Here is a 27,984-nt window from a genome sequence, read left to right as displayed (position 1 = left end):
ATCAGAGTTTTTGAGGCACCTGACCATGGATATTTTTGTTTCCAACTAATCTTTTCTCCTCGGTTGTCGTCAGCACAGAGTCAAGAGTTTGTTACTGAGCTTTTGTTGGTGTCAGGAATTGATTGAAACTATTTTCTACCCATGTGTGTCTTTGCTGTGTAGATTGAGCTGGAAGAGCTGTGTGCGCTCAATCCATATTTGCGGGATTATGTCAACTCACTCACCACCAAAGCTGTCATCCCAGCACCGCCCTCCCCAAAGAAGGCAAGACTTATTTACTCATAATTATGTGTTTTCCCTTTCTATGAGTACACAAGACCGCTTGCATATGCATTCTGTATTTATTATCGGTATCATTCAGAGTCTGTATAGGGGATGGGGGCGTGACGTCACGGTCGGAGCGCCGCAGGGGCTGATGGGAGAATCGCCATATTGTGAGGCCACTTGTTGTTCGTTGTTGCGCGCCGAGAAGTTACCGTCATGGGAAGAACCTGTTGTGTGGTCGGATGTAATGTATTTTTGAGCTTAAAATTATATTCAGGCCATATAAGAATTACATCAGGGCATGTCAATTTATAGCGTAATCTTTTTATTGAAAAGTAGGCTAGGCCAGGGGTCGGCAACCCGCGGCTCCGGAGCCGCATGCGGCTCTGTCATCCCTCTGATGCGGCTCCCTGTGGCTTTTGAAAATAATTGATGAGTATTTAATTAAAATGTATTTTTTTAGTTCGTTCGTTTTAAAAATGTAATTCTAAATTTGAAGATTATGGTGATCTTGTAACATCTAAATAAAACGTGTTAAATCTTTTTGTCGCTCTTAAAAGCAAACATTGCACACGCCTCACAGATGACAGCTTACGATCCTGTGTAAAGATGAAGGTGACGGCACAAAGCAGGTTTAGTGAAAACTCTGATTCTGTTAACCCTGAATGAGGGAGACTGAGTTTTCCGTTTCACAAAGGGAGGTAGGCTAACTTAAGCTCTCGGTCAGTTACTGCAGTAACAGACTCCATGAAACTAACCTGATCGGGACCAGGTTTTTCTCATGAAACCTCGAGTTTCTCTCTGTGTCCGCCCTCTTCTTCTTCTTCTTCTTTGGGTTTTATTGGCGGATTGCAATCTTACCTTGAAGGTGCATACCGCCACCTACTGAACCGGAGTATGTAGAATGCATGCTAATTTATATTACTTCATGTCTATTAATTATAATTATAATTTTAAAAAAACCCACTATATTCTACAAAATACGTCCCAGAATGCATTGCGCAGTGACGTCGGTTGCCAAGCCCTATAGAACACACAGCCAGGCTGGTGGAAACTACTTGTGCTACACAGTGTAAATAGAGCATAGACTCATCATTCATATTTCTCCTATCAGTGTTGGGCTTTTCAGATCACAGTTCAGTGATCTGAAAAAAAAAAAAATGACAGGTGATAGGCCTTGGTAAACTTTATGGTTCTTAGAAGATGGAAGAAAAAAAAAAAAAACCTTTGCCTGACTTGGCAGTAGTTGAGCTGACTGGTGAATACATGCAGGCTGGGAGCTGGAATCAGTTGTGTGTGAGCTCAATTATTGACATGCTCATTACTCAGCAACTATTTCCTTTGTCTCTCTGCTCATTTCTTCAATAGAAGTATGAGATTCGACTGCGTTCATCCAGAATTCCTGTACCTGCATCCTGTATGTAAACCGATCACACTGTTTTATGTTTTTGTTGAATCAGTTAAGTAAGTATTGTTTCTCCTAACTGTGTTCTCCTTCAGTTTAATGATGACCATTACAGGGATGGAAATGATCAATTCTTGGCATGCAGTCCTATCTGTATATCTCTATCCATCTGTTTTTAATTGTGGTGACTTAGACAAATGATACAGCAGATGAAGAAGACAGCAAAAAGTGGTCATTATCACACAGTGATAGTGCACAGTGTTCAGTCATAGGACTATTGGAAATTTCTACATGTTTGTCAGTTTCTAACTCTGTGATGGTACATAATACTTTTTATTACCAGGGCTAACTGGTTCAATTTTTTTTTTTTTTTTTACTGTTAATTAGTGATATTTTCATCTGCTGATATGATTCACAAGGTGTCATAATTATTTAAGCACCCGGAGCACTTACCCCAGTGATTCCCAACCCAGTCCTCAAGTACCCCCTGTCCTGGAGGTTTTTGTTTCAGCTCTACTCTTTCACACCTGATCCATGTAAGGGCTTCATACTGATTGGCTGAAACAGATCTACCTGAAGAGGGCGTGCATGAAGGTGCAAGGGCCTTAATTGGATCAGTGGGGAAAGAGTAGAGCTGAAACAAAAACCTCCAAGACAGGGGGTACTTGAGGACTGGGTTGGGAACCACTGATTTACCCACTAACTGTTTTTTCCACTCCTTACTCACGACTATGACATCATGGGTGTGTAACATGATCTTTTTTTCCTTGTCCACCTGTTGCTTTTGCTTTTGTGATTTAGCAGGCTGACTTGTAATCCCATAGAGACAATAGTTAACAAGTTTCTGACGCTGTGTAACCACTGACCCAGTCACCATTACTCATTTTGCTGCTATGTCACTTGGATTTGCTCTACTTTCAGTTGCCACGAAGTCTCAGGCCAGGCAGACATGTTTGTTCGAGGCACCTTCACCCCCAGTATCGGTCCCGGCCTCAGAGTCTGCTGGGGCAAACCCTGAGTCAGTCCACACTGATCCCCCTGCAGCATCAGTCCTCACAAATTCTGGTTGGTACTGTGTCTTCTGGATGGTGTACAGGGGGAAAAAACTGTAATAAGCTCCAAAACTGATATAAATTATGTTTTATAAAGAACTGTTTTATTGTACTTTGTCAGTGACAGGTAACCTGTCTTATGCCCATGTTTTACATATTTGTAGCGCACACTCATTAAAAATAACACATAAGTAACTATCAGAATGTATGGATCATATTAGATCTTAACAAGAAAAGCTTGTGTGACATCTTTGGTCTTCAGCCAGTTTGCCTCTACATTATCTTTGAGGATGTTTTAGTCATGTACAAATCATTCTTTGATGCTTTCCATCATCATTCCTTTTCTGTGCTGCCACTATAGTTTTCCATACATATTAAAACGTGTTAGTTAGATTTTTAAACACATGTCTTCCTTCCCAGCAATTCCAAACACGCCATGCACGAGGAGCAAGGCCAAACAGGTGTCTTCTCTGCCTACGATCAGTGAGGCCACCAAGGCGAATGGAGCTGAGAGACTGCCTCCTCTGCCTGTAGGAACGGGTCAGTGGTGGATTTACACACGTACTCTAGTCACACAGGACCACATGGCTTATATTGATACTGCGTATACACCGAGAGAGCCAGTCACAGTGAAGAAGACAACAGCCTGTCCTCCTGGTTGACTGATGGAGGCATGAGTCCACTGTAGACTGAGCCCATCAGAGTGTAATGTGCATCTGTACATTTTAACTTTTCTCTTGTTGTGCTTAGTTTTTGTTTTTAATCTGTGCATTTCAGGCAGACGGAGAACTGTGGCCCCCCAGGAACTCAGCAAGACAAACAAAAGGCTGTCTGGTGTCAAGCCACCAGACGCACAGCCCAAGAAGGGAAAGGTGAGATCTTTTTATTTCCTTCATAATTGTCTTTCTACCCTTGTCAAATGGAAAGGTGCAACTTTGTTAAAATTTTTATATATTATTATAGACATGCCGCCACAATAAGTGCAACTGAATTTGGTGGTTATATCTTTGTGTCTCCTGTAGTTTGGAGAGGCTCATCGGCCCAACCAGAAGTTTTACGACATGATCCAAGATTTTAGAGAGACCTTGGAAGTTACCCCACTGTCAGCCTCTGACCTGGTAAGATGGGACAAATGTGCCAGACTAGGGGATGTGCTGAACTGATTTTTTTTTTTTTTTTTTAACAAATTCATTGGCCAGCACCATTGACTGATGTGTGCATTCCTCCTCCTTTTCTCTTTATTCTTTCATGTCCTTGCGTACTCTGCTCTTGCACAGGTTGAAGCTCACAGAATTTGTGTGTGTGTTCGCAAGCGGCCACTCAGCAAGCAAGGCAAGTTGAGAATAATGTCCTACACATGCTGTGTGCAGTATGTTCTTTTTATTTCATTAAAAATAATCTCACAACAGGATTACATTTCTCCATTGGCATATAATTAAACAGTGTTTCCTTGAAATGAATTTGTATTTTCACTTGTTCCTTGCATCCCAGAGGTCAAAAAGAAGGAGATTGATGTGGTGTCTGTACGTGGGAAAGGGGCTGTACTGGTGCATGAGCCAAAACAGAAGGTGGACCTCACCAAGTACTTGGACAACCAGGTGTTCCAGTTTGACTACTGCTTTGATGAGACCTCCACCAATGACTTGGTCTACAGGTAATGAGCTTATCGCTTTTACTAGGCAGCAGGCTGGATCTGATACCAGGTTTTCTTTGAGCCAATTGGAGTTGAATTTTCATCCTGATCAGAAGAAATGATGAAAAACTCCCGATGAGTGCAATCATCAGCCCAAACAACTTGGTAGATCATAGGTAGATTCCCAGTGTGTTTATTGTTCTACAGTATAATGTGTAGAAAATAAAATTAATTCATCACTAGTTGGTAGAATTGGAAGAGAAGTTAAGATGTTGCATCTTGTTCTTCATTCAAGCACCTAGTTGCTGCGGTTCATTTTCACAAGTTTAACATTGTGTAGCTCAATAATGAAAATGTACTTCATACACACTTTGTACTATGCTTATACCTTGTTTATGATGGCGACTAACAAACTAAAGGAAACAAAGACTTAAGTGGGGTCTTTTTAGAGCTGCAGCTAACGATTTTTCTTAATCGATTAATCTGTCGATTTATTTTTTGATTATTTGTTTGGTCCATAAAATGTTGCAAAATTTTGATCACATTTCCCACAGCCCGTCATAGAGAGTAAAGAGACCAGAAAATGATCACATTTCAGAGGCTGGAATCCAAGAATTTGGAAATGTCTTCTTACAAATAATTCAAAATGATCATTCCTCATAAAAATCACCAAAAATTATTAATAGTTGACAGCTAATAGATTATTTGACTAATTGTTGCAGATTCACAGCCAAACCTCTGGTCCAATCCATTTTTGAGGGCGCCATGGCAACATGTTTTGCCTATGGCCAAACTGGACGTGGAAAGACTCATGTAAGTCTGTAGCTTCCTTTTTCTTGCTTTGGTTAAAGTGCTGTATGGAGTTTTCCAGACTGCAGAAAATCCAGATTCATACACCACACTATTCTTTCAATTGTACTCTCTAATATAATCAGATTCTGTATTAATTTTTCTTTGAATTATTTTCATTTATAGGACTATGGGAGGTGATTTCACCGGCAAGCTGCAGAACAGTTCCAAAGGCATCTACGCTTTGGGCAGGTACAAACCTAAATCCCCAGTGGTTTTCAGATCTACACCATTTGGCAAGTGCATGTGATCTGAGTGGTTTTTCCTCAAATCATAATAAAACATTTTTTACCAACTGGGACCAGTAACCTCCAGTGGTCACAGACTCTTTGAGTACAGAATTCCCTCTGGTCTCATCTTGGGATTTTAAGAGTTGCAGGAGTCATTGAATACCATGGGGTTTACCATTTAAATCACGGATAGAAATAGATTAAAAGTATTTTCGGCTCTCTCACGCATATTGTTTGTATTGATTTGAGTATTTCATTGTTAACTGTACCATCTTTTTTCCCTTCAGCCCAGGATGTTTTTGCCCTCCTAAGCCAGAGGAGATATGCTAGCTGGGATCTCTGTCCCTACGTGAGCTTTTTTGAGATTTACAAGGGGAAGGTAGGAATTATGGACTCTGTCACCCTGAAAAATGTATTAATTTTAACGCTTGTCAGGAAAAATGACTGTTGTACAGTGTTGTTCACGTGACAGTGTGCTTGTGGATTCAGGTGTACGGACCTGCTGAACAAGAAGGCGAGTTGCGTGTCCTGGAAGATGACCGCAGCAGGTTCAAGTGGTGGGTCTGCAGGAGGAGTATGTTTCCTCAGTGGAAGAGGTCATAAAGATGATAGAGATGGGCAGCACTTGCAGGTGTGTGAGCTTTTCAATGCTCTTCAATTTCAGAGTTTCCTTGCTACTTGAAATTGCCAGTTGAATGAAATAGTGCTGAATAGTTACATCAAAGTTCTTTAATTCTGCTGATGTTGTAAAACTCAGTCATTTTTAATACTAACAAGTAGTTGAAACAACTAATTGATGAACTACATTCTAGTTGTTTGTCCTTTCAAGGATTTCATTAAAAACCAACTGACACAAAACCTCAACAAGTTTTAGAGTCAGTTGATCATTTGCGCCATAAGCTTTCTTCCATAGGCCAGAAGCAAGCAGCTCACTGTGTACTTGTGTATTAGCTCCTTTTAAAGAGTGATCAACCCCAAACCTACATCTCTGTGAAGCCTGACTCCAATGGTGAAAAGGAGTATTTAATCTGTCGTGGCAGGTGAAAGACGAGGGACTCTACTTTCACCATTAGAGGTCATACTTCAGAGATGTGGGTTGGGGGGTTTAGTTACTAATGAGCTATCCCGGTAGGTACATCCTGCTTGCCATTTGGTTACCCTCCCATGTAGAGTGTACATTGTATCCAGGGTAGCAATTGAGGGTTTGGGTTCTAATTTTTAACATGGTTAGCATTTTCATTATAAATAGATATATGAAAATAACAATAGAATCACTCAGTGCTTCTCCACAGTGTTGGCTACTTTGAATATCACCAGTGTTTCAGCAACACAACCTTCATCAGCGTTTACAGGGTGGAAAACATGCAAATGATGGTACCATAAAAGGTTGTGAACTTAACTGTTAGAAGCTGGTAACAGCTACTTGATGTCACTGTCTGACTCAACGTCATCCATCTGCCCCATTCCTAGATTGTTACAAAAACTGCTTGTTATCAGTATTAGATAGTGTTATATTTTTTCTCAACCGTGAATGTCTTTGACTTGAAAGCGTGTTAGAAGAAGTAGGGAATCGGTAAATCTACATCTTGAGCTTTTGGAAAAATGGGTTGGTATTGCGCGTACATGTTGCCTAACCATGAACTATAGCAACTGCCCACATTTTCCCATTGAAATTATTTATATTTTGCAAGTAAATCAAAGTTTACATCAAGAACCAATGTTATTATTCTCTGCTTTTTAATTACCTGATTCAGAACACCTGTGCTAAAGATGATCAGCAGCTCTATCTTGAATGATTTTTTCTTGTACACCCTGACAAAGGCTCTGTTGCTGAAACTTTCTGGATATTAAAAGTTACATACACAGAGGAATTAAACTATTTTATCAGTTTAGCCGGTACCTGCAGACCGCATCTTTAGCATTAACACTTACCATTATCATTTTCATTTTTTATCCGAAATAGAGCTGTGTTCACTTAACATCCATACATAATGAGTCTCTGTCTTATAACTTTATTCAAACGATTTCTTAATGTTGTTGGGAATCTAAAATACTTACAGTATTTGTCTTGAATTCTAATATAATTGGTATAAGCCTATTGTTTATTGAATAGTTGGGAATGTTTAGTCATAAGTCAGGAATTTGTGATTACAAGTTCTTAATTTGAAAAAATGGCGATTTTTAGAAAGAGAGGCTTGCAGTATATTCAGGTAATTACTATGTTCTAAAATCTTCCTGCAGTCAAGAAGAATAATAATATTACATCAAGATCATAACTGTTGTGGAGGTGTACCAGAGAACTCATTATAACTCAGTAACATAAAAACACAAGAGGTACAACATAAGTTCTCAGTCCCTTTGTAATGTCCTATCTGGATGTCCTGATCAACTTGCACATTAGTACATGAAATACAGTATTGCTGCCTGTTAATCCTCACCTCTTTTCAATATCTGTCCCAGAACATCAGGGCAGACCTCAGCCAACGCAAACTCATCACGCTCCCATGCAGTCCTGCAGATTGCCCTGAGATGCAGTGACCGTGCAAAAACGCTGCATGGGAAGTTTTCACTGGTGGATCTTGCTGGTAATGAGCGAGGCACAGACGTCAGCTGCAATGACCGCAGCACACTGGTTGAGACTGCAGAGATCAACCGCAGCCTACTAGCTCTCACGGTAAACTATGAATTAATTAGTAGCTATGGCTGTGAAGGGACAAGAGCATGTCATCTTTTCTCCCAGCTATGGGTGCAGATATAGCACACCTGAAAGCCTCACATGGAAACCATTATGGAGAAAGAAGTGATCCAAACAGTCCTGACATTCTCAGAGGTCAAGTTCAGTTTGCACCGAGTTCACACTACATGACTTTTAAAGTCGCCCGGTCACTGTAGTGTTCACATTGAAGAACTTGCTGTATTGAATTGTGAATCTTTAATTAGTTGTGTTTTGCACACTACGTGACTTAGATTCGTCAGGGATGCATCTGGTGTATGATCCTATGTGTGACCTCCCTGTCGCTGCTGTCTGGGCTCCAAACTACATTTTGTCACAAAAACACATGAAGATTGAGACATGCAATACCATGCATAAGACAGGATGTTTTTTTTTTTTGTTTTTTTTTTGTTTTTTTCCCCAAAAATGGATGTCTGCGAGACACAAGTGATCAAAGTTGTTTTGTGTGCTGATTTTCAGCAAGCCATATGGATGTGAGTAAAGATGCTTTGACTCTTGTTTTCTCCAGGAGTGTATTCGTTCTCTGGGTAGGAACAGCGATCACATTCCCTTCAGAATGAGCACGTTGACCAAAGTCCTCAGAGACTCCTTTATTGGAGAGAAATCCAGGACCTGCATGGTATGTTGAAGCAACACCAAATATGCACCAAAGTAAGCTTAGCTTTACTCTGGCACACAGTGTGTTGAAGTATAAATGGATACAGACGACCATACAGTAGTTAATGACAGTACCAAAAATCACAAAAGCACAAATTCTGGCTCAACATTACTCTGGCAAACCAAAGCTGCTGTGGTACCCGCTCTAACCCGGTGAGCTACTGAGGTGCTCCCAACACAGAGTGTATTACCGCGAAAATATAGGTGAAGATGAAAAGTCCACACAGTGGATTGTAATAGCTTTTGTTTGATTTTAATCCTAATGTTGTGTTTACATTTCAATAACTGAAAAAAAAGAAAAATCAGTATTGGAGTTCATTGTACCAACTAATTTACTGAGAAAGCAAATTTCAAGCAGTGCTGCCTTTATTCAGCTCTTAGATGCAAGTTATATCACCAAAACAACAAAATAGAATTTTAAGAATCCACCACTGAAATTAATTGAAATGAATGTAATTCTTCAAGCCCCCATTATGCTAAACTAATTATGTTGACTATGTGTTAGATGATGATGATGATATTTATTATCCCCCCTTCTCTCAGATTGCTACGGTGTCTCCTGGTATGGCATCATGCGACTACACAATGAACACACTACGTTATGCTGACAGGTATAGATTTTGTTTATTCATTTTTAACTCTCCAAGTTAAGAGCAAACCACAAACCTTGGATGCCACAGGTAATACATGTCATTAGCTTTCACAGCTACTTGGGAAAATGCTCTTCCTCTCACCTACTTCATGACATGTTTTCTTCTCTCTCTGGTAGAGTCAAGGAGCTGAATGGCCAATCCAAACCTGGTGGAGCCATTAAGGCAAAGGAGCAAAGTGATGAGGTCAGATTTTTAAAAATGACCATAATCAGTAATCATACTTAAGGTCTGTAGTATGTGCAGCTGTTTGAAATTGCTTTTCTTTACCTATAGGAGTCTGTGGATCAGAGCATGTATGATGCCATATCGCAGGTGTGATGTACTTTCCCTTTATTGTCATTTAATTTTTGTTTACTGCAGTGGCTATTTAAGCAGAGAAAGCATAATGGCATTTAAAAAATACAATTTCCCTGTAGTTCCTTGTATTCTTTCATTTTCCTGCTCTCTAGACGGCCAGTGAGCTCATGAGGGCCTTGGAGCAAACCTCCTACAACATTGAGGCAGGACTTCCTGACCTGGTGGATCATTCAAGAAGGCTGCTGGGTTAGTACAAACAAACTTGAACAAACTAGTTTTGTCTTCTGTCAGCTTTCTATTGGAAAGCACTTCCTTGCAATTGGGACTTAGGAAAAATAGCAAGACCTTTCCTGTGCTAAAAGTTCTAATTTGTGATTCTGTTGTAGCACCACTTTTCAGTGCTGCTAAGTTTTTATGTTGATTTTTGCAGTCAAGTCAACAAGATCTTTATTAGTTATAATGGGACCTGATCTCTGCATCTGTGCTGATCTGAGCCTTCCACTTACAAGTCACACTCTTAACTATATTTATATGCCTTAATTTTTTTTTAAGAGTAAAAACTTTAATTGCATCAGCAGTGGGGAAAATTTGAGCATGTCTGCAGAGATGTTACATTATCAAAATGTTTCCAGACTGACTTTTCTCCTGAGTTTATTGTTCGGCCTTGCATCCACTCTGGTTCAAATATTGTTGCTTCATCTTTTCATGTTTACTTCAATCATAGTAATTATTTGACCAAAGTATGTGCTGGTTTTGTTGTGGTATCTGCACACTGCATATAAGGCCCATTCTTGTGAGTTTGAACATAAAATGAAGGCTTTTCTGTCATTCACAGATACAGTGTTGGCTTTACAATCTGCAGTTGATGAGGAAGCGACCGGCAAGGATGAACCCCAGCGACCGCTGACACAGCACTCATCTGTCATCCATGACATGTTTTAAAGAAATGTTAGAGAGATTGCATAAAGGCTATAAGCACTATTTACTCAATAAAATAATAAAATGTGTTCAAACAGCATCTCAATATCGGATTTTTGTTTTGTTTTGTTTTTTTCTTGTTATCTGTTATCTTTTCTTAATGCGTGAAAGAATGTCTAAAGAAATTTAAAGAGATACAAATTTTCTGTGAATTCATTAACTGATGTCCATGTTACAGATGGGAGATTTGAGATTTTGGAAGGTTTGTTAAATCTAATTTAATCAAATCTAATCTAATTTTGAATTATTGTTACAGACTTCTGTCAACGCTCTGCTCACGTTTCAAGCTGACATTGGTTTGGAATGGACATGTACAATTAAAAGGCAGGATAATTTATCAGATTAGAGGCCAGGTTTACTGAAAATTTGTTGAATAATTTTAAAATATTTTATGTTAAGAGGTTTAAATATTTCTCCCACATCTCCTGGTTGCACCATTGCAATTACCATAACAAATATTACTTTTGGTATCATGTTTTCATGATACTGCACTGCCCTCTTATTAAAGATTCCGCTGTTTACAAAAGAAACAAGCACATATGTGAGGAGCCCAGCCTTTTGTTACTTTATTAAAGTAACAGGGGAAAAAAAACTTTCTGTTGACCATCATTCAAATCTTTGAACTTGTAATTTGATATTTACTTAACCTGTCAGAATGATGTTCCCTTATTGGTCTACAGATGTGCTGGAATTCTGCAAACTGCTATTCCATTTTAGGCCTACTGCATTTCAGCTGTCTGACCTGAAGAATATCACTGCTTCAAGGGGCTTATTGATTTTATAAACGGTTACCCTACATATAGCCCATAAAATAAACACACAAGAAAAACTGAGAACTAGGCTATTCATTATTCCACCAAGCAAGATAGAGTGGACAGAATGGTTGCCAAGTAACACAGGCGCTAAGATTGCTTTTTCATCTAGTGCCAGCATTTGGGCTCCTTAATGTTGAATTGGATATTTCCATTAATAGCGCAATTGTTAAATAGTGTTCAATTATGTTTGGACTCCTCTTTTGGTGGTGTGCGTTTTGCGACAGGTGCGCTTTTGCGCAGACGTTTGTGCGTTTGGCGACGTGTGTTTTTGCGCAGACATATGCCTAATGTCGGTTTTAACAATAACAATAATAATAATAAAAAGTATACTGTTAATTTACCATACATCGGCACTGTCACACTGTGGTCCGCTTTGGGTGGAGATAAAAGGCAGGTGGATCAGGAGGCAGCAGGGAGAGGTAGGCTATTTCTCCAGGGAGGCCACTGGACATAGTGGGTTACCCGGCTGCTGAATCCCCTCAGGCTGTCTATGTTTTTTTTTTTTTTTTTTTTTTTTTTTTTTTTTTTTTTAACTTTTTGGCAGCATCTTTGTGATTTGGCAGCCAGGTGAGAGACCTGTACTTTTGTTTGTTTAATAGATGTGTCAGGAGGAGGTGCGTCGGGAAGCGAGCGGCTCTGTGTCGGGATGCTGTGTGTCGGGAAGCAGTAGCCTATGTAGGCAGGTGTTTGTCTGGAAGCGGTTTGGCGGGAGGCGGTGTGTCGGGTGGCGTTGTGCCAGGAGGCGGAAGGCAGTGTGTCGGGAGGCGGAGGGCGGTGAGGTGTGTCGGGAGGCAGTGTGTCGGGAAGCGGGGTATCGGGAAGCGGTGTGTTCGGTGGTGTGTGTCGGGAAGCGATGTGTTGGGAGATAGAGTTCTCATCGGGCCTGAAAATTAAGGCCCGACCCGAACCGGGCCCGACTGGGCCAGCCCGACGCCCTACCCGACCCGACTAATTAGCCGAACTTTAGGTCCGACAGCCCGATAAAGCACGCGAAAAAAAAAAAAATAAATAAATAAAAGGCCAAATTCGCCATCATTTAGCAGAGCCTGTCGGCCGCGACACCGGGGCACCAATCAGTCGTTATCAGGCGGCATCATCAGTCCGCCTGATAACCGCCTGATGCTGGCCGGTGCGGCGGCCAGCATCAGGCAACTCACCTGTCATATCCGGCAGACCTGACCGGGTGGGCGCGGTGCCGGACGGTGCCGCGGCATGTGCGGGTCAATACGGTAGTCTAGAAAACTGGAGATTTTTTTTTTTTTTTTTTTTTTTTTTTTTTTTTAGTTTTAAGTAGATTGCGCCCTGGGCAGTTGCACTGCCCATAGCAGAAACCGTCCCTGCTGCCGATTCTGCCAGCACAACGGGATACTGCTGCAACTCTCTCTCACTTGTTTGCGCTGCGCTCGCACAGCTGGTTGTCTGTCTGTCACTGAAAGTTTAGCCTCCAAATCCAATCCAGTCTCTCACTCTCTCCACCAGTCACATAAAAATGAAACGTCATAATCAATAACAGAACACATAATTCTATTTTTTTTTTTTTTTAATTATTATTATTATTTAAAAAAAAAAATCTCCCACAGAACCCGAAGCAGGCCCGAAAATGTCGGGTCAGGTCGGGTCTTAATTTTCAGGCCCGATGAAAACTCTACCTCCCAACACATCGCTTCCCGACGCAACACCACCGGACTGAAACCCTGTCAGTCTGTCAGCCTGTCAGTTCTGGTTCCGGCGCCGACGCGAGTGGCAGCCTTTTCAGCAGCTCCGTGTATGTCCGCATTTTTGTCTTTTATTAGTTTAGTTTAGTTTGTTTCCAGTTTGTTAAGCTGTACCTGATCTGTATCCGTGTGCTACCTGATTATGGATCTTCACCCCGCTGAAACTCGTTTACTCGAGAAAACAACTACTTTCTCTGAAGACCAAGTCCCGTGTCGGCGTGGTTCCACATTCACCTGACGAGGTGAGGAGACCGTACCGAGGCTGCAGAGCCGGCGCTAAGCTGGAGGCTAAGCGGCTGGAGAAAAAGTGGCGATATAAACCTACGGTACCTGCGGTAATCATGGGGAATGTGAACTCACTGCCCAATAAGATCGACGAGCTGGCTGCGCTGGTGAAAATGTCAAGATCTACAGAGAGTGCAGTTTGTTGTGCTTTACTGAAACGTGGCTAACGACTAGCATCCCAGATGCTAACGTGGAGCTACCCGGCTTCAGCACAGTCAGGTCGGACCGAGACAACAAAGCCTGCGGGAAGCGGAAAGGAGGGGGGCTCGTGGTGTACGTGAACACAAGGTGGTGTAACCCTGGGCATGTAAGTGTGAAGATCTGCATCTGCTGCAGGGACATTGAACTTCCGGCCATAAGTTTAGGTCCCTATTACTTGCCCAGAGAGTTTGGACACGCCATCGTGGTCATTGTTTACATTCCGCCCCGAGCCAACGCAGAAGTCGCGTGTGACGTCATCCACTCCGCTGTTGACAAACTCACAACACAGCATCCCGAGGCGCTTGTGTTGATCTCCGGGGACTTCAATAATGTGACCCTAGACAAAACACTTCCTGCTTTTTTCCAGTATGTGGACTGTAACACCAGGGGAAATAAGACTATTGACCTGCTGTATGCAAATGTAAAGGATGCATACAGGGCCACCCCACTGCCTGCACTGGGAAAAGCTGACCATAATCTTGTTCTGCTGCAGCCTCACTACAAACCAAAGGTGAGGAGACTACCCACAACCACACGGTCATTCAGGAAGTGGTCTCCTGAGGCAGAGCACGCTCTGAGAGACTGTTTTGGCACTATTGACTGGGATGTACTGCAGGGGTCGCACAGCGGGAACATCGAGGGGGTTGTAGACTGCACCACTGACTACATTAACTTCTGTATGGATGTTGTTGTTCCTGTAAGAACGGTGCGCTGCTATGCGAACAACAAGCCCTGGATCACCAGTCACATTAAAGGCCTTCTGAACCAGAAGAAGAAGGCCTTCAAAGACAGTGATAAGCAGGAGCTGAAACGCGTAGACAGCGGGAACTAAGAGTCCAGCTCAGGGAGGCAAAGGAGCAGTACAGAAGGAATTTGGAGCAGAAGATGCGAGAACAACAGCATGAGGGAGGTGTGGGACGGGATGAAGATCATCACCGGATGCAATCCAGGCAGGGGGACACCATTGAGGGGGATGGGGGAGGGCGAACGAGTTGAACAACTTTTTCAACAGGTTGACCACCCCATCTCACTCTCACCTCTGATCCCCTGCCCCCCACCCCTCCTCTCCATCCTCCCCCCGCTACAAGTGGACAGACGCCGATGAGGAGACCCCCTCTCTGCCTACAATCACAGCAGCCCAGGTGTGTGGAGAGCTGAGGAGGCTTGCCCCGGCAAAGCTGCAAGGTCCCGCTGAAGGCCTGCGCGGTCAGAGCTGGGAGACCCTCTGCAGCACATCTTCAATCTGAGCCTGGAGCAGGGGAGGTCCCCACTGCGGTGGAAAATCATGCATCGTCCAGTCCCAAAGAAGCCACGTCCTGCAGAGCTGAACGACTTCAGGCCGGTCCGCCCCTGACGTCACATTTGATGAAGGACCATGGAGCGGCTGCTGCTACACCCATCTGAGACCGCAGGTGAGCCATGCCCTCGACCCTCTGCAGTTTGTGTACCAGGAGAAGGTGGGAGTGGAGGACGCCATTTTCTACATGCTGACACCGATCCCTGCTCTCACCTGGACAGGGGCAAGTGGGTGCTGTGAGAATCCTATTTTCGGATTTCTCCAGCGCCTTCAATACCATCCAGCCCCAGCTGCTCGGTCACAAACTGACTGATATGGTAGTAGGCTCACACTGACGGCATTGGATCATGGACTATCTGACAGGCAGACCTCAGTATGTGCGACGGGGGACTGCAGGTCAGACACTGTGATCAGCAGCACAGGGCGCTGCAGGGGACTGTACTCTCTCCAGTCCTTTTCACCCTGTCACGTCGGACTTGCAGTACAACTCGGAGTCCTGCCACGGCAGAAGTTCGTGGACGACACGGCCATCGTGGGCTGTAATCAGCGGTGGACAGGAGGAGGAGTACGGGAAACCTCATCCAGGACCTCGTAGCATGGTGTGGTTCCAACACCTCCCCGTGAACACCTCCAAGACAAAAGAAATGGTGGTGGACTTCAGGAGGACCAGGCCTCACCCGGGAGCCCGTAACATCAACGAAAGAAAGATTCCACACATTTCCATGTGTGGAAATGGTGCAGACCTACAAATACCTGGAGTGCAGCTGGATGATAGAACTGGATGGAACGGCCAACACGGACGCTCTGTGCAGGAAGGACAGAGCCGACTGTACTTCCTCAGGAGGCTAGCGTCCTTCAATATCTGCAAAAAACTGCTGCTGAGTTATACCGTCTGTTGTGGGCTAGCGCCACTCTTCTATGCGGTGGTGTGCTGGGGAGGCAGCCATCAAGAAGAGGGACGCCTCACGAACTGGACAAAGGTGAGGAGCGAGCGGGCTCTGTGTGGGCGCCCAACTGGAGAGCCTGACATCCGTGGCAGAGCAACGGGCGCTGAGCAGGCTCCTGTCAATCATGGACAATCACTGCATCCACTGCACAGCACCATCACCAGGCAGAGGAGCAGCTCAGTGACAGACTGATGTCACTGTCCTGCCATAAGGCTGGATCAAGTCTGACAGTTCCTGAATCCCAGTACCGGGCGTCCAGGTTCTGTCGACGGTCTTGGTCTCATGGTTTCACACTAACTCTGAACCTCAGTCGGAGCGTGTGTTCCTCCAGGTTAGGTTATTTTCCTCTGCTGTTTAAAATTGTTCATACTTCTGTTTAAATTGTTTATATTTCTATTTTTTTTATAATCCTTGTTTATAGTGTTTATATTGCTTACTGTATTTATCATCTGTGTATACTGTATATTTCTTCTAATTTGCACATTGACCTACCTCTATGCACATTTTATACACCCATGCACACGTTTTTTTTTTTGCACATTGCTTTTTGCACACTGGGTTGTACTTAGATTTTATTCTGTTGTACTTAGATCTTATTCTGTTGTACTTAGATCTTATTCTTTATTCTTTATTTTTTATTTACTTAATCTGTAATCTGTGGATACTGCTGAAAAACTGCGAATTTCCTGCGGGATGAATAAAGTATCTATCTATCTCTCTATCTATCTATCTATCTATCTATCTATCCATCTATCTAATTAAATCTGTCTTCCTGCTTGTTTGTTTGTAGTAATGAGTACAGTTAAAAGATGTTTGAGGCAATACCATGAGGGAAGGAGGGCCAGGTAAGGCAAGGGCTGGGCACAATTCAGCAACAAACACAAACTGATCACAGTTAATGATTGCTCGAGCATAGTGTTAGTGGGGCTGCTACCCTAACCCTAACCCAAAAATTTAAATCATGATTATTTTTGCAAATGTTGAGATAATGATTATTTAAACACAATTACTTACTGATTTTGGGAACTAATGCTTTTATTGTACTGTGGTCCTTTTATAGTAGCTCTCCTTTAATTATTATATATATATATATATACTATATATATATATATATATATACATATATGAAAAACAAACAGCCAAAAAATAAAATAAAATAAAATGAAAAATAAGACCACTAAACATTGTTCAACATGTTAACCGACCATCGAAGTGGTCCCAGATCACTGAAATAGTTTCAACCTTTTTTTCACCCGGCATTTTCATCCCTCTATCTTTCAGCTTTCACAGGGGGGAGAAAGTAAATTAAGTAAAGTACAGCATATTTGGCTAACCTGGCACCAGCTCTGTGAAGTTCCGCTCCAGTTGAATGAAATCAGAGTGTTTTGGGGGAGTGGCACTGCTGGGAGGTCATAAGGGAGTAGCTCATTTGATGTAAAACACTGAAGAAAGTCTTATTAAAGCTAGGGCAACATTCCTACATGGAATGGACCACAAAAATCATTTTTGTGGATTTTCTGGTATTCATGAACGTGCGAAGCCAACTGAAAACAAAATTTTATTAGTCATGCAGCCTATGTGTAAGTGTGTATGTATGCAGTGTATTAAGAAAGTATTCAGACCCGCTTCACTTTTTTTCACTTTGTTATGTTGCGGCATTTTTTCTCTCATTAATCTACACTCAATACACCATAATGACAAAGTGAAAACAGAATTGTAGAAATTTTTTGCGAATTTATAAAAAGGAAAAACTGAAATATCACATCGACTTAAGTATTCAGACCCTTTACTCAGTACTTAGTTGAAGCACCTTTAGCAGCAATTACAGTCTTGAGTCTTTTTTGGGTATGACGCAACCAGCTTTGCACACCTGGATTGAGGGATTTTCTGTCATTCTTTGCAAATCCTCTTAAGCTCAGTCAGGTGGATGGGGACAGTCAGTGGAGAGCCATTTTCAGGTCTCTGCAGAGATGCTCAATAGGGTTCAAGTCAGGGCTCTGGCTGAGGCACTCGCGGACATTCACAGAGCTGTCCCTTAAGCCACTCCTGTGTTGTCTTGGGCTGTGTTTTTAGGGTCATTGTCATGTTGAAAGTTGAACCTTCAGCCCAGTCTGAGGTCCTGAGCACTGTGGAACAGGTTTTCATTGAGGATATCTCTGTACCATGCTCCATTCAGCTTTCCCTCAACCCTGTCCAGTCTCCCAGTCCCTGCTGCTGAAAAACACCCCCACAGCATGATGCTGCCACCACCATGCTTCACTGTTGGGATGGTACTCGGCAGGTGATGAGCGGTGCCTGGTTTCCTACAGACATACCGTTTGGAAATTAAAGCCAAACAGTTCAATCTTGATGTATTTTTCATACCTTGACATGTTCAACGGTAAGCTTCCGTCTTCATCAGAAGGTCACACGGGTGGAGTTGTGTGATGCGGTTACGCCCGATTGTGGACAGCATCGGGTCAACATAACATACAACCTGTCAAATACCTCGCAGAAATAATAAAACCACTACTAGGCCAAACGGAACAACATTGTAAAAATTCAAAAGAGCTTAAAACATAAAAGTGGGAAAGGACGAAATATTCATATCTCATGATGTCGTCTCACTGTCTCACCAAAACACCAGTAGAGGCAACACTACAAATAGTACAGCAACACCTACTAACGGACAAAAACCTCATAAAACACACCAACCTAACAGTTCAAGACATCAGTCAGCTACTCCAATTCATCGCTACTTCAACATATTTCCAATTTCGCAATAAGATATACAGGCAGAAAGAGAGATTCGCCATAGGAGATCACTATCAGCCATAATGTGTGGGTTTTACATGGAACATCTGGAGAATGAGGCAATCACATCGGCACCGGAGGAGTACAGGACCCACACTATGGAAGTGGTACGTGGACGACATCCTGGAGAAAGTGAAGGCAGGACATACGCAAAAACTCACAGATCATCTCAGAAAGGCGCACGGCAGGTAAGGGAAAGAGAGAGGAAGAGGAAACGAAAACAAAGAAGAGGAAAAAAACACGGAACACACAACGGAGAGCAGAGGAGTAGTGACAACTACTGTACGTCAGAGGGGTCACCGAGCGCATTCAAAGAGTCATGAAAAAAACACCATATTAACACACCCACTTACAGTGGGAGGTGTAACCCACCTGTCAAAAAAACTGACAGGTGGGTTGCCCTCCGTAACATCAGCTGAAAAAAAGCGTCACACAACTCCACCTGTGTGACCTTCTGATGAAGACGGAAGCTTACCGTCGAAACATGTCAAGGTATGAAAAATAACATCTTTCAATACACATGTCTATGATAAAAGAAAACACCAAAGAACTACTACAAGTGAAGACATAATGAATCCCATACTATTACAGTTCAATTTTGGTTCATCAGACCCAGAGAATCTTGTTTCTCACAGTCTGAGAGTCCTTCTGGTGCTTTTTTGCAAACTCCAAGCGGGCTTTCATGTGTTTTGCACTGAGGAGAGGCTTCCATCTAGCCACTCTGCCATAAAGCCCAGATTGGTGGACAGCCGCGGTGATGGCTGTCCTTCTGGAACTCTGTCCCATCTCCACACAGGATCTCTGGAGCTCAGTCAGCGTGAACATCGGGTTCTTGGTAACCTTTCTTACTAAGGGTCTTCTCCCCACAATTGCTCGGTTTGGCCAGGCGACCAGCTCTTGGAAGTGTCCTGGTTGTACCAAACTTTTTCCATTTGAGAATTATGGAGGCCGATGTGCTCTTTGGAACCTTCAGTGCAGCAGAATTTTGTTTTGTAGCCTTCCCCAGATCTGTGATTGCAACAGTCCTGTGTCTGAGTTCTGCAGGCAGTTCCTTTGACCTCATGGCTTGGTTTTGCTCTGATATGCATTGTCAGCTGTGAGGCCTTCTATAGAGAGGTGTGTGCCTTTCCAAATCATGTCCAATCAATTTAATTCACCACAGGTGTGTGGTGTAAACTCATATTTGGCATTGAACATGTTAATGTACAAGATGTCACATCATGCCTGGGTCTGCAGCCAATAGTGCGAGCTCGAGAAACACACTGAATTTGATTGCCTACTGCTAACTGTGCTGTGCTGTATGTTTTTCTGCTTATTATTTACGCTCAGTAAACAGTCTAAAGTAAAATCAAAGTGGTCAACATTGCCTCTACATAAGAACACAACATGGTGTCAGAAGTGGGATGACTTTGAGCAACAATGCACGGCTGGAAAATGTTTATTTTTGATTAAAAGAAAAACAAAAACATCCAGCATGTACGGAGACAGCCAGCAGCAGCAGCAGCCAAGGGCAGCAGCACCTCCAATGCGACGTTCACCATCAAAACACCTGAGCCTTTCAACTTCTCTAAGTCCCATGAGTGGGAGGAGTGGATAAGGAGGTTTTATGTTTTAGACTGGTGAGCAACTTAAACACCTCCTCCGAAGCTAACCAGGTAAATACACTGGTGTATTGCATGGGGGACGAGGCTGACGACATGCTACGCGGGCTGGAACTTACAGCCAAGCACATTCATCACAGCCCTGTAGGCACTAGCAGCAAACTGTGAGTATGGTGATCTACATGACGAAAATTTGAGAGACAGATTAGTAGTGGGCCTTAAAGATTCATCACTGTCTGGGAGAATGCAACTTGATAAGGATCTTCACTCTTGCAAAAGCCATCACAATGGCTAGACAGGTCAGAGGAAATTAAGCGGCAGCAGACTGATCTGAGAGAGCTAAGTGCTAGCAAAGCAGCTATGGATGCTAGCATTTTAAGAGAGGGAGACAGCAGAAATTTAAAGCCAAAGAACAGACACAGCCCAAAAATAAGAAACCTGTGCAGAACAAGGCAGAACACAAAGCATGTGGAAATGTGGAAAATCACTCTCTCATCCTGCATCCCAGTGTCCAGCTAAGACTGTAGAATGCCACAACTGTGGTAAATGGTTACTATTGGAAGGTGTGCAGGCTAACAAAGACTGTAAATGCGGTTGCTGAAGATGTCGATGAACTGTTCCTTGGAGAAGTAGCCTCTGGTGAGGAGCCATGGATGGCTGACATCAACATAAGGGGGCAGCAAGGTGTCATTCAAAATAGATACCGGGGCAGACGTCACAGCTATTCTAGAGCAGGTGTACAAAAGTGTCATGCACAGAGAGGGGGAGCTAGAAAAAAGCCCTCAAACTACTCTATGGTCCTGGTGGTGTTAAACTAACTGTCCTGGGGTCAGCTACAGAATTACTCTCATATAAAGAGAGGAGCATTACAGAGAAAATCTTTGTAGTGAGAGACCTGCAGGTGGCACTGTTGAGTAGGCCAGCATCAGTAAGCCTTAAACTAGTAGCCACAGTTGATACCATAGACCAAAAGACAGTAAGGAAACATATCCTAAACTCTGTGATGGACTTGGGTTGGTCCAGAAGCCTTACACCATTAAAGTCAAGCCTGACGCAAAGCCATTCTCTCTCAAAGTGCCAAAGCGTTGTCCCATTGCCACTCGTGGGCAAAGTGAAAAAAGAGCTGGAGAGGAGACTCTAGGGGTCATCAGCTGCATAGAAGAGCCAACAGACTGGTGTTGTGGCATGGTGGTGGCTCCGAAAAGAACAGACAGGAAGTCCGCATTTGTGTAGACATGACACCCCTAAATGAGTCACTGTGCCGTGAAAAGTTTATCCTTCCCTCTGTAAAACAAACCGTGGGCATGCTGACAAGTGCACAATAGTTCACTAAGATAGACGCAAACATTGGTTTTTGGCAGATTCCCCTGTCCAAAGAATCAGCTCTCTACGCAACGTTCATTATGCCATTTGGGCGTTACCACTTTAAAGGCCCCATGGTGTACACTTTTCCAGGGTTTTATTTTAATTATTGATATCCCTAGCATGATGTATTTGTGGTTTTGAGTACCTGTGGTCTGATAAATATAGTTTTACAGCTCCTCTTTCTTGCCTTTATCCCTGAGCTCTGGCAGCACGGTTCGTTTAGCCAATCAGAAGAGAGAATCAGCCCCTCTCCACTGATTGGCTGACTGAGTGACATATGGTCGGGCCAATCAACTGACGTCACTGTGCAATGCATTCTGGGATGTAAACAATAGAGTGAGAGAAAATGGAGCCAACGAGATACCATACCATGTCTGTTAGAGTGTGAGAGAGAGAGAGAGTGATGACTGCGCATGACAGCAAGATGGTCGCGCCTATGCCGGCAGCAGGCCGTCTGTGCTGGTTCCTCGTTGTGTTTGCTCTGTTTTTTGTTTGTTCATTGCTTTGTGAGAACAGTGCTAGTTTGGTGATTGTGTATGATTTTCATACCTTGTTTAACATCCGTGCATCGGTGCTGAGATCGCTGTCTCACCGATCTGAACAGTGGAGCTCCCACCGTCACCTGCACCGCAAAATCCCCGGGGTCATCTGGAGGCCCTCCTGCACCTGCACCCAGCCGAGAAAGTCCAGGAGAAGGAGTAGACGGGCAGGAGCCGCGGTAAAGCTCCGACAACAAACCAGAGGCCGCTCCCTGTCCGTGCTCCACGCCATCTCCAAGGCGGATGGCCCTTGGTGGAGGCTGGCATGCCTACGACCCGTCCTCCCGGCGTCAACGGCGCACCTACCGGCGTTTGCTCCGGTGTCCCATCGGCGAGCGCACACGAGAGTGGCTTCAGTGCCTGCGTGTGTGGGAGATCCTCATGCTTCGCCCCCGAGTGTGGAGTTGCTACCTGGAGACGAGCGACTGAGGAGGGAGACCCCTTCCAGGTGTCTGCGGCCCCTACCCCGAGCCTCAAACTTCGGCAGAGCTGGCTCGGACCGCATCGCTTTTGGGCTGATTAACGCCAGATCGATTAGAAACAAATCATTTGTTTTAAATGATCTGTTTGTCTCAAGTCACCTGGATTTTCTGCAGATCACAGAGACCTGGCAAAAGGCAGACGAGTTCTCCTCGCTTAATGAACTCTGCCCGGCGGACTGCTCCTTCTCATGTGCCCCGAGACCCACCGGCTCAGGCGGGGGCCTAGCCTCCATCCACCGAAAGTGCTTCCACACACGGACGGTGGGCTGCAAAGCCTACTCCTCGTTTGAAGTCCTCATAAACAAGGTTGGCCGCACAAACCCCTTTTTCTGTGTCCTTGTTTACCGCTCTCCAGGCAAGAACGGGTCCTTCCTGGCTGAGTTTGGTGACTTTCTGGCATCTATTCTCAGTTTCGAGAGAATCCTGCTGCTTGGAGACTTCAACATCCATGTAAATAAGTGCGCGGATACATTTGCTGTGGACTTCCTCAATCTCACGGACTCCTTCCATCTCATCCAGCATGTGTCCAGTCCGACTCACGAGAGAGGTAACACATTGGACCTTGTTTTCACCATCGGTCTAACTGTTAGCGACGTCCATGTTGTGGACTTGATGCTGTCAGACCACAAAGGTGTAATGTTTCGCTTATCTTTTGAACATTGACTTTGTTCCGGAGAAACGTGTGAAAAGCTCCCGCATTATAAACAATCTAACAGTGGAGAGCTTTAGAGCTAGTTTCAACTGCAATGTTTTGATGTCGCTGGATGATGACGTTGACTGTTGGTTCGTGTTTTCAATGCCCACTGCGCAGCCATTCTGGATGACGTAGCTCCTGTCGTCACTCGCTCTGCCCGCCCACAAATTCATCTCCCTGGATGAATGAGGAGGATCGGTGTGCTCAGACGGTAAACGCCGCAGAGCAGCGAGAGGATGGAAGGCGTCCAATCTGGAAGTCCATAGACTGTACTATAAAGACCTCACGTTGAATACAATAAGCTGGTTGAAACGGCCAGGGCTGCTTATTTCTCTAACCTCATCTCCTCTAACAGGAACAACCCCAGAGTGTTATTTAACACCATTAACACAATTGTTGCTCCTCTCTCTCCACCTGTACCTGTGTTTTCAAATGATGAGTGATGGTCTGCTTCGTTTGCTGGTGAGATAATGCACTTGCACTTTATGTTGCACTGCCTCTTATGCATAGCTATGGCATTATTGTTGATGATGTTTTTGTTGTTGGTGATGTCTATGTAATAATGATGCGACGGTCAACTGACTGTTTTTTGTTTTATCTGTTTTTTACTGTACAGCACTCTGTGTATTCGTACTGCGAAGGGTGCTATATAAATAAAATTTTACTTACTTACTTACTTACTTACTTATAACTATTTGAAAACTTGTTGAAAGCGAGTTATCATCTTATGTAAGATTGTCATGGCTACCGCCGAACGTGATGTTATACAACTGTATGTACTTGAGCCCGACTCCGATCCCAAACCACAGAAGACGCGCATGGACACAGCGGTCCCTCCAGGGATCAGCGAGAGTGAATGTTTCAAATGTTTTTCTTAACCCAGACACTCAGGTTGCATAACCTACAGCCGAGAGACTTTACTAAACATCAGGGTAAAGCATGCTGCAAAAACTGAGGCATTCTGCTTTGATGTGGACATACAGCACAGGATTTTACCAGTGTCTTTACCGGCAGTCACCAGGGAGAGGAGGAAGCGCAAGTGGTGCGAACGTGAACAAAGGAGGGGGAAGAGAGCCGGGATCCACGCCAGGCTGACTTTACCCATCAATCAAATTCCCAAGTGAAAAACGCTATCTCATTTTGTGTGCACTACTGCTGTATGTGCAGCAAAATGACAATAAAGCTTGATTTGATTTGATTGTGTCGGGTTGATAAAACAGTCTGCGCTGAAATGAGCCCAACAGATGAGCAAATTTGGACTAAAACCCTGTGGGACCCGTGAAACCGGGACCCTGAGCGTGATGGTTTACGACCGTACGATCCCGAACAACACACAGCAGGAGAAACCGAACCACCTCAAATCTGTTTATTACAAGATGTTTCAGAATGGTACATTATTTTTTGTTAAATATGTTGTGAACTTGCTGCCCGGGGAGCGGAGGGGTACTGGCTAATTTCGCTAGCTTGGTAGCTGGTTGGTCGGGGAGTTGAAGCTAACTGGCTAAGTTCGCTAGCTTGGTAGCTTGTTGGTCGGGGAGTTGAAGCTAACTGGCTAAGTTCGCTAGCTTGGTAGATTGTTGGTCGGGGAGTTGAAGCTAATTGGCTGGGCTCGTTAGCTTGGTAGCTTGTAGTCCGAGGAGCGTAAACAAACTGTCTGAGTTGGCTGGCTTGAGAGTTGGTTGCCTGGGGATTGAAGGCGGGCTGTCGGCAGAGTCACTGACGTCAGATTACAGACTGGCGTCAGAAATCCGCTTGTTTTACAGGGACAGTTTCAAAAAAGGGATTCGTGCACTTCTCCATTTATCATAGGTGAAATGCTTGGTACAGTATATATGTGGTCCCAAGACCTTCCCTATCACGCAAAAACAACGAAAATTTCATTTTTCAGGCCATGGGGCCTTTAACCGCCTGCCCTTCGGCATCTCCTCCGCCCCAGAACACTTTCAAAACATGATGGTGACAAAGGTCTCTGCATGCCTAGAAGGTGTTGTATGTCACATGGACGATATCCTAGTCTGGGGGGCCAAGAGAGTAGCATGACACTAGGACGCACGCTGTCCTGGAGTGAGCTGAGAAGGCAGGGGTCACACTTAACATGTCAAAATCTGCATGAGGCCAGATCAAGACAAAACCAGAGCTGTACAGGACATGAATAGAAAGAGCCGACAAACATAAGCAAGCTCAGACGTTTTTTAGGAATGGTAAACCAGCTTGGGAGATTTTTACCAAATCTGTCTGAAAAGAACAAAGCACTGAGAGACGTGCTGTCCAAAAAGAATCAGTGGTGCTGGGGTCATGAACAACAGAGGGCGTTCTGCAGCCTCAAGCATGAGCTCTCCACTGCATCAGTCCTACAGCTGTACGACCCCAACAACCCACTGAAAATATCAGCTGATGCTTCATCCTATGGGCTAGGGGCAGTGATGCTTCAAAAAGATGATAATGTGTGGTCTCTAGTTGCTTATGCTTCCAGATCCCTGACTGACAAAGAGCAGCATTATGCCCAGCTGGAAAAGGAGGCACTGGCGCTGACAAGGGCCTGTGAGAGATTCAGCGATTTCATCCTGGGCCTACATTTTGAGTTGGAAACCGATCACAAACCACTTGTGAGTCTACCAGGGGGGCAGGCTCTGGACGCGCTGCCACCCCGAGTACAGAGATTCAGGATGCACTTAATGAGGTTCTACACAATTGCACACGCACCAGGGAAAAGCCTCACAACTGCTGACACACTCTCTTGCGCCCCACTCAGAGACAATGTCACACGAGAAGACAATGCCCTGATGGAAGATACTAATATCTATGTTGATTCAATAATGGACAATCTCCCCAAAAGTGACAAATACCTGACAGAGCTCCATGAGCAGCTGTGTGCTGACAGCGGCTGCAGGCAAGTCATGGCGTACTGTGTGGAGGGATGGCCAGACAGAAATCAGCTATAAGGCCCAGTCAAACACTACTGGCACAAGAGGGCACATCTGAGTCAGTGTTAATTTTGACAGCCATTTAATTTTAGTCTTAGTCTAAGTCTTCTGGACGAAAAATGCTCATTCGTCTTAGTCACATTTTAGTCATTGCTGTCCTTAATAGCAGAGGTGGCAAAAGTACTGACAAGTACAAAAGTAAAAAGTAAAAATGATTTTTTTTTTTGTTTTTTTTTTTACCATTAATGATACATATACCTTTTTGATAACTTTTTGACAAAAAAAAAGTTCAGGGCACACAAAACAGGAACATTTCCTCTTTTATTAACAACCTGCAAAGTGCTGGTACAGAGAGAATGAACATTCTAGTTTTGCTGCAAGCCCAGTTTCACACAATAATCAAGACTGAACTGACCAGAGGTCTTGAATGAGTACCTTGATAACAGCTTTGGTACTCTCAATACTTAATATACTTAACGTATATGACTTTTAACAGATTTTTTCTTGCTTCTCCGACTCTGTTTTGTTGTCGGCTAACGTTATCTTCCCTGGCAACTGTCTTCCTCCATGTCTCCAGATTTCTCTATATGGTTTTCTTTTTCTTAACTGCTCTCATGCCCCGCGCCCTCTCTCCCTTTCCCTCTCTGTGCAGGGTTTCCTCCAGGATTTTTTGAAACTGTGGGGGAGGGCTTCAGCATTAATGTTAATAATTTTTACCATGGATCTGTTGTAGCACAGAGGAGATATGCTGCTCAAACACTCAGTATGTAGTGTTGGTGTATGTTTATGAGTTGTAGAACATAATAAATTATCTTGAAGGAGTAGATGTTGACTCCAGTAATTTAAAAATATGTTAAATTATTATTTGTTTTAAAAATGTAAATTACTTATCAAACACCCCTAACAATTCAACTACCAATGAATGAGCAGTAGTATGCATGTGATAACATAGAATGAAAAATAAGCCGAAGTGATACCTCTTCTCTGAATAGACAAGCTAAGCCAGTGTGCTGCTGTTAGCCAGTGAAAATACAGCGGAGTGGCAACTCTTCGCTTTGTTTCACAATCTATGTCAGTGCGCTGCTGTAGCTGGAGAGTTTCTCTGCCTTTTGTTCTCGTACGGTGCCGGTGCAGGGGCCTCATGTATAAAGCATGCGTATGCACAAAAACGTGGCGTACGCCCTTTTCCACGGCAAGGTTCAGATGTATAAAGAGTGAAATGAGCGTGGAAATGTGCGGTGCCTCACGCCAACCTCATAGCTGGCGTATGCACGTTTCTACAGCTATTGTTCCTTTGGCGACACTTAGAGGTGATGCTGGGAAACTGTTGATAATGTGAAAACAATTACACTTCAGAGTGATGTGCACATCTGAAACACACGAACAATTAAAATTGATGAAGAATTAACACACCCATGTGTCTGCAATTGCATGAGTGGATATAAAAGCAGGTGCAAAGTGATGCAGAAAATACCGTTAACAATGGCTGCTTTGGCACTACTAGAAGACATTGCAAATGGTGCAATAAGGAGAGAGCGTGTGTTTGGAGACAGAGAAGATCTACTGGCGCATGA

General features: G+C 43.7%; 1 protein-coding gene across 1 annotated transcript; it reads left to right on the top strand.

Annotated features, from left to right (window-relative positions):
- The first annotated feature begins 25 nt into the window (after positions 1-25).
- Positions 26-27,984, top strand: LOC115380338 (kinesin-like protein KIF2C). Its single transcript, XM_030081472.1, is given in 23 exon segments — positions 26-37; positions 163-264; positions 1,633-1,681; positions 2,591-2,734; positions 3,142-3,261; positions 3,499-3,593; positions 3,744-3,839; positions 3,999-4,053; positions 4,213-4,375; positions 5,077-5,175; positions 5,330-5,391; positions 5,718-5,812; positions 5,923-5,971; positions 5,974-6,064; positions 7,894-8,107; positions 8,676-8,786; positions 9,368-9,435; positions 9,594-9,660; positions 9,751-9,789; positions 9,927-10,020; positions 10,610-10,709; positions 27,446-27,449; positions 27,943-27,984. Coding segments are annotated over 23 exon segments (1,971 nt in total).

This window comes from Myripristis murdjan, chromosome 3, assembly GCF_902150065.1.
Source record: "Myripristis murdjan chromosome 3, fMyrMur1.1, whole genome shotgun sequence".
NCBI classification, from domain to species: Eukaryota; Metazoa; Chordata; class Actinopteri; order Holocentriformes; family Holocentridae; genus Myripristis; species Myripristis murdjan.
Note: the sequence above shows the minus strand (reverse complement) of the source record. Positions and strands in the feature narration are given on the sequence as shown.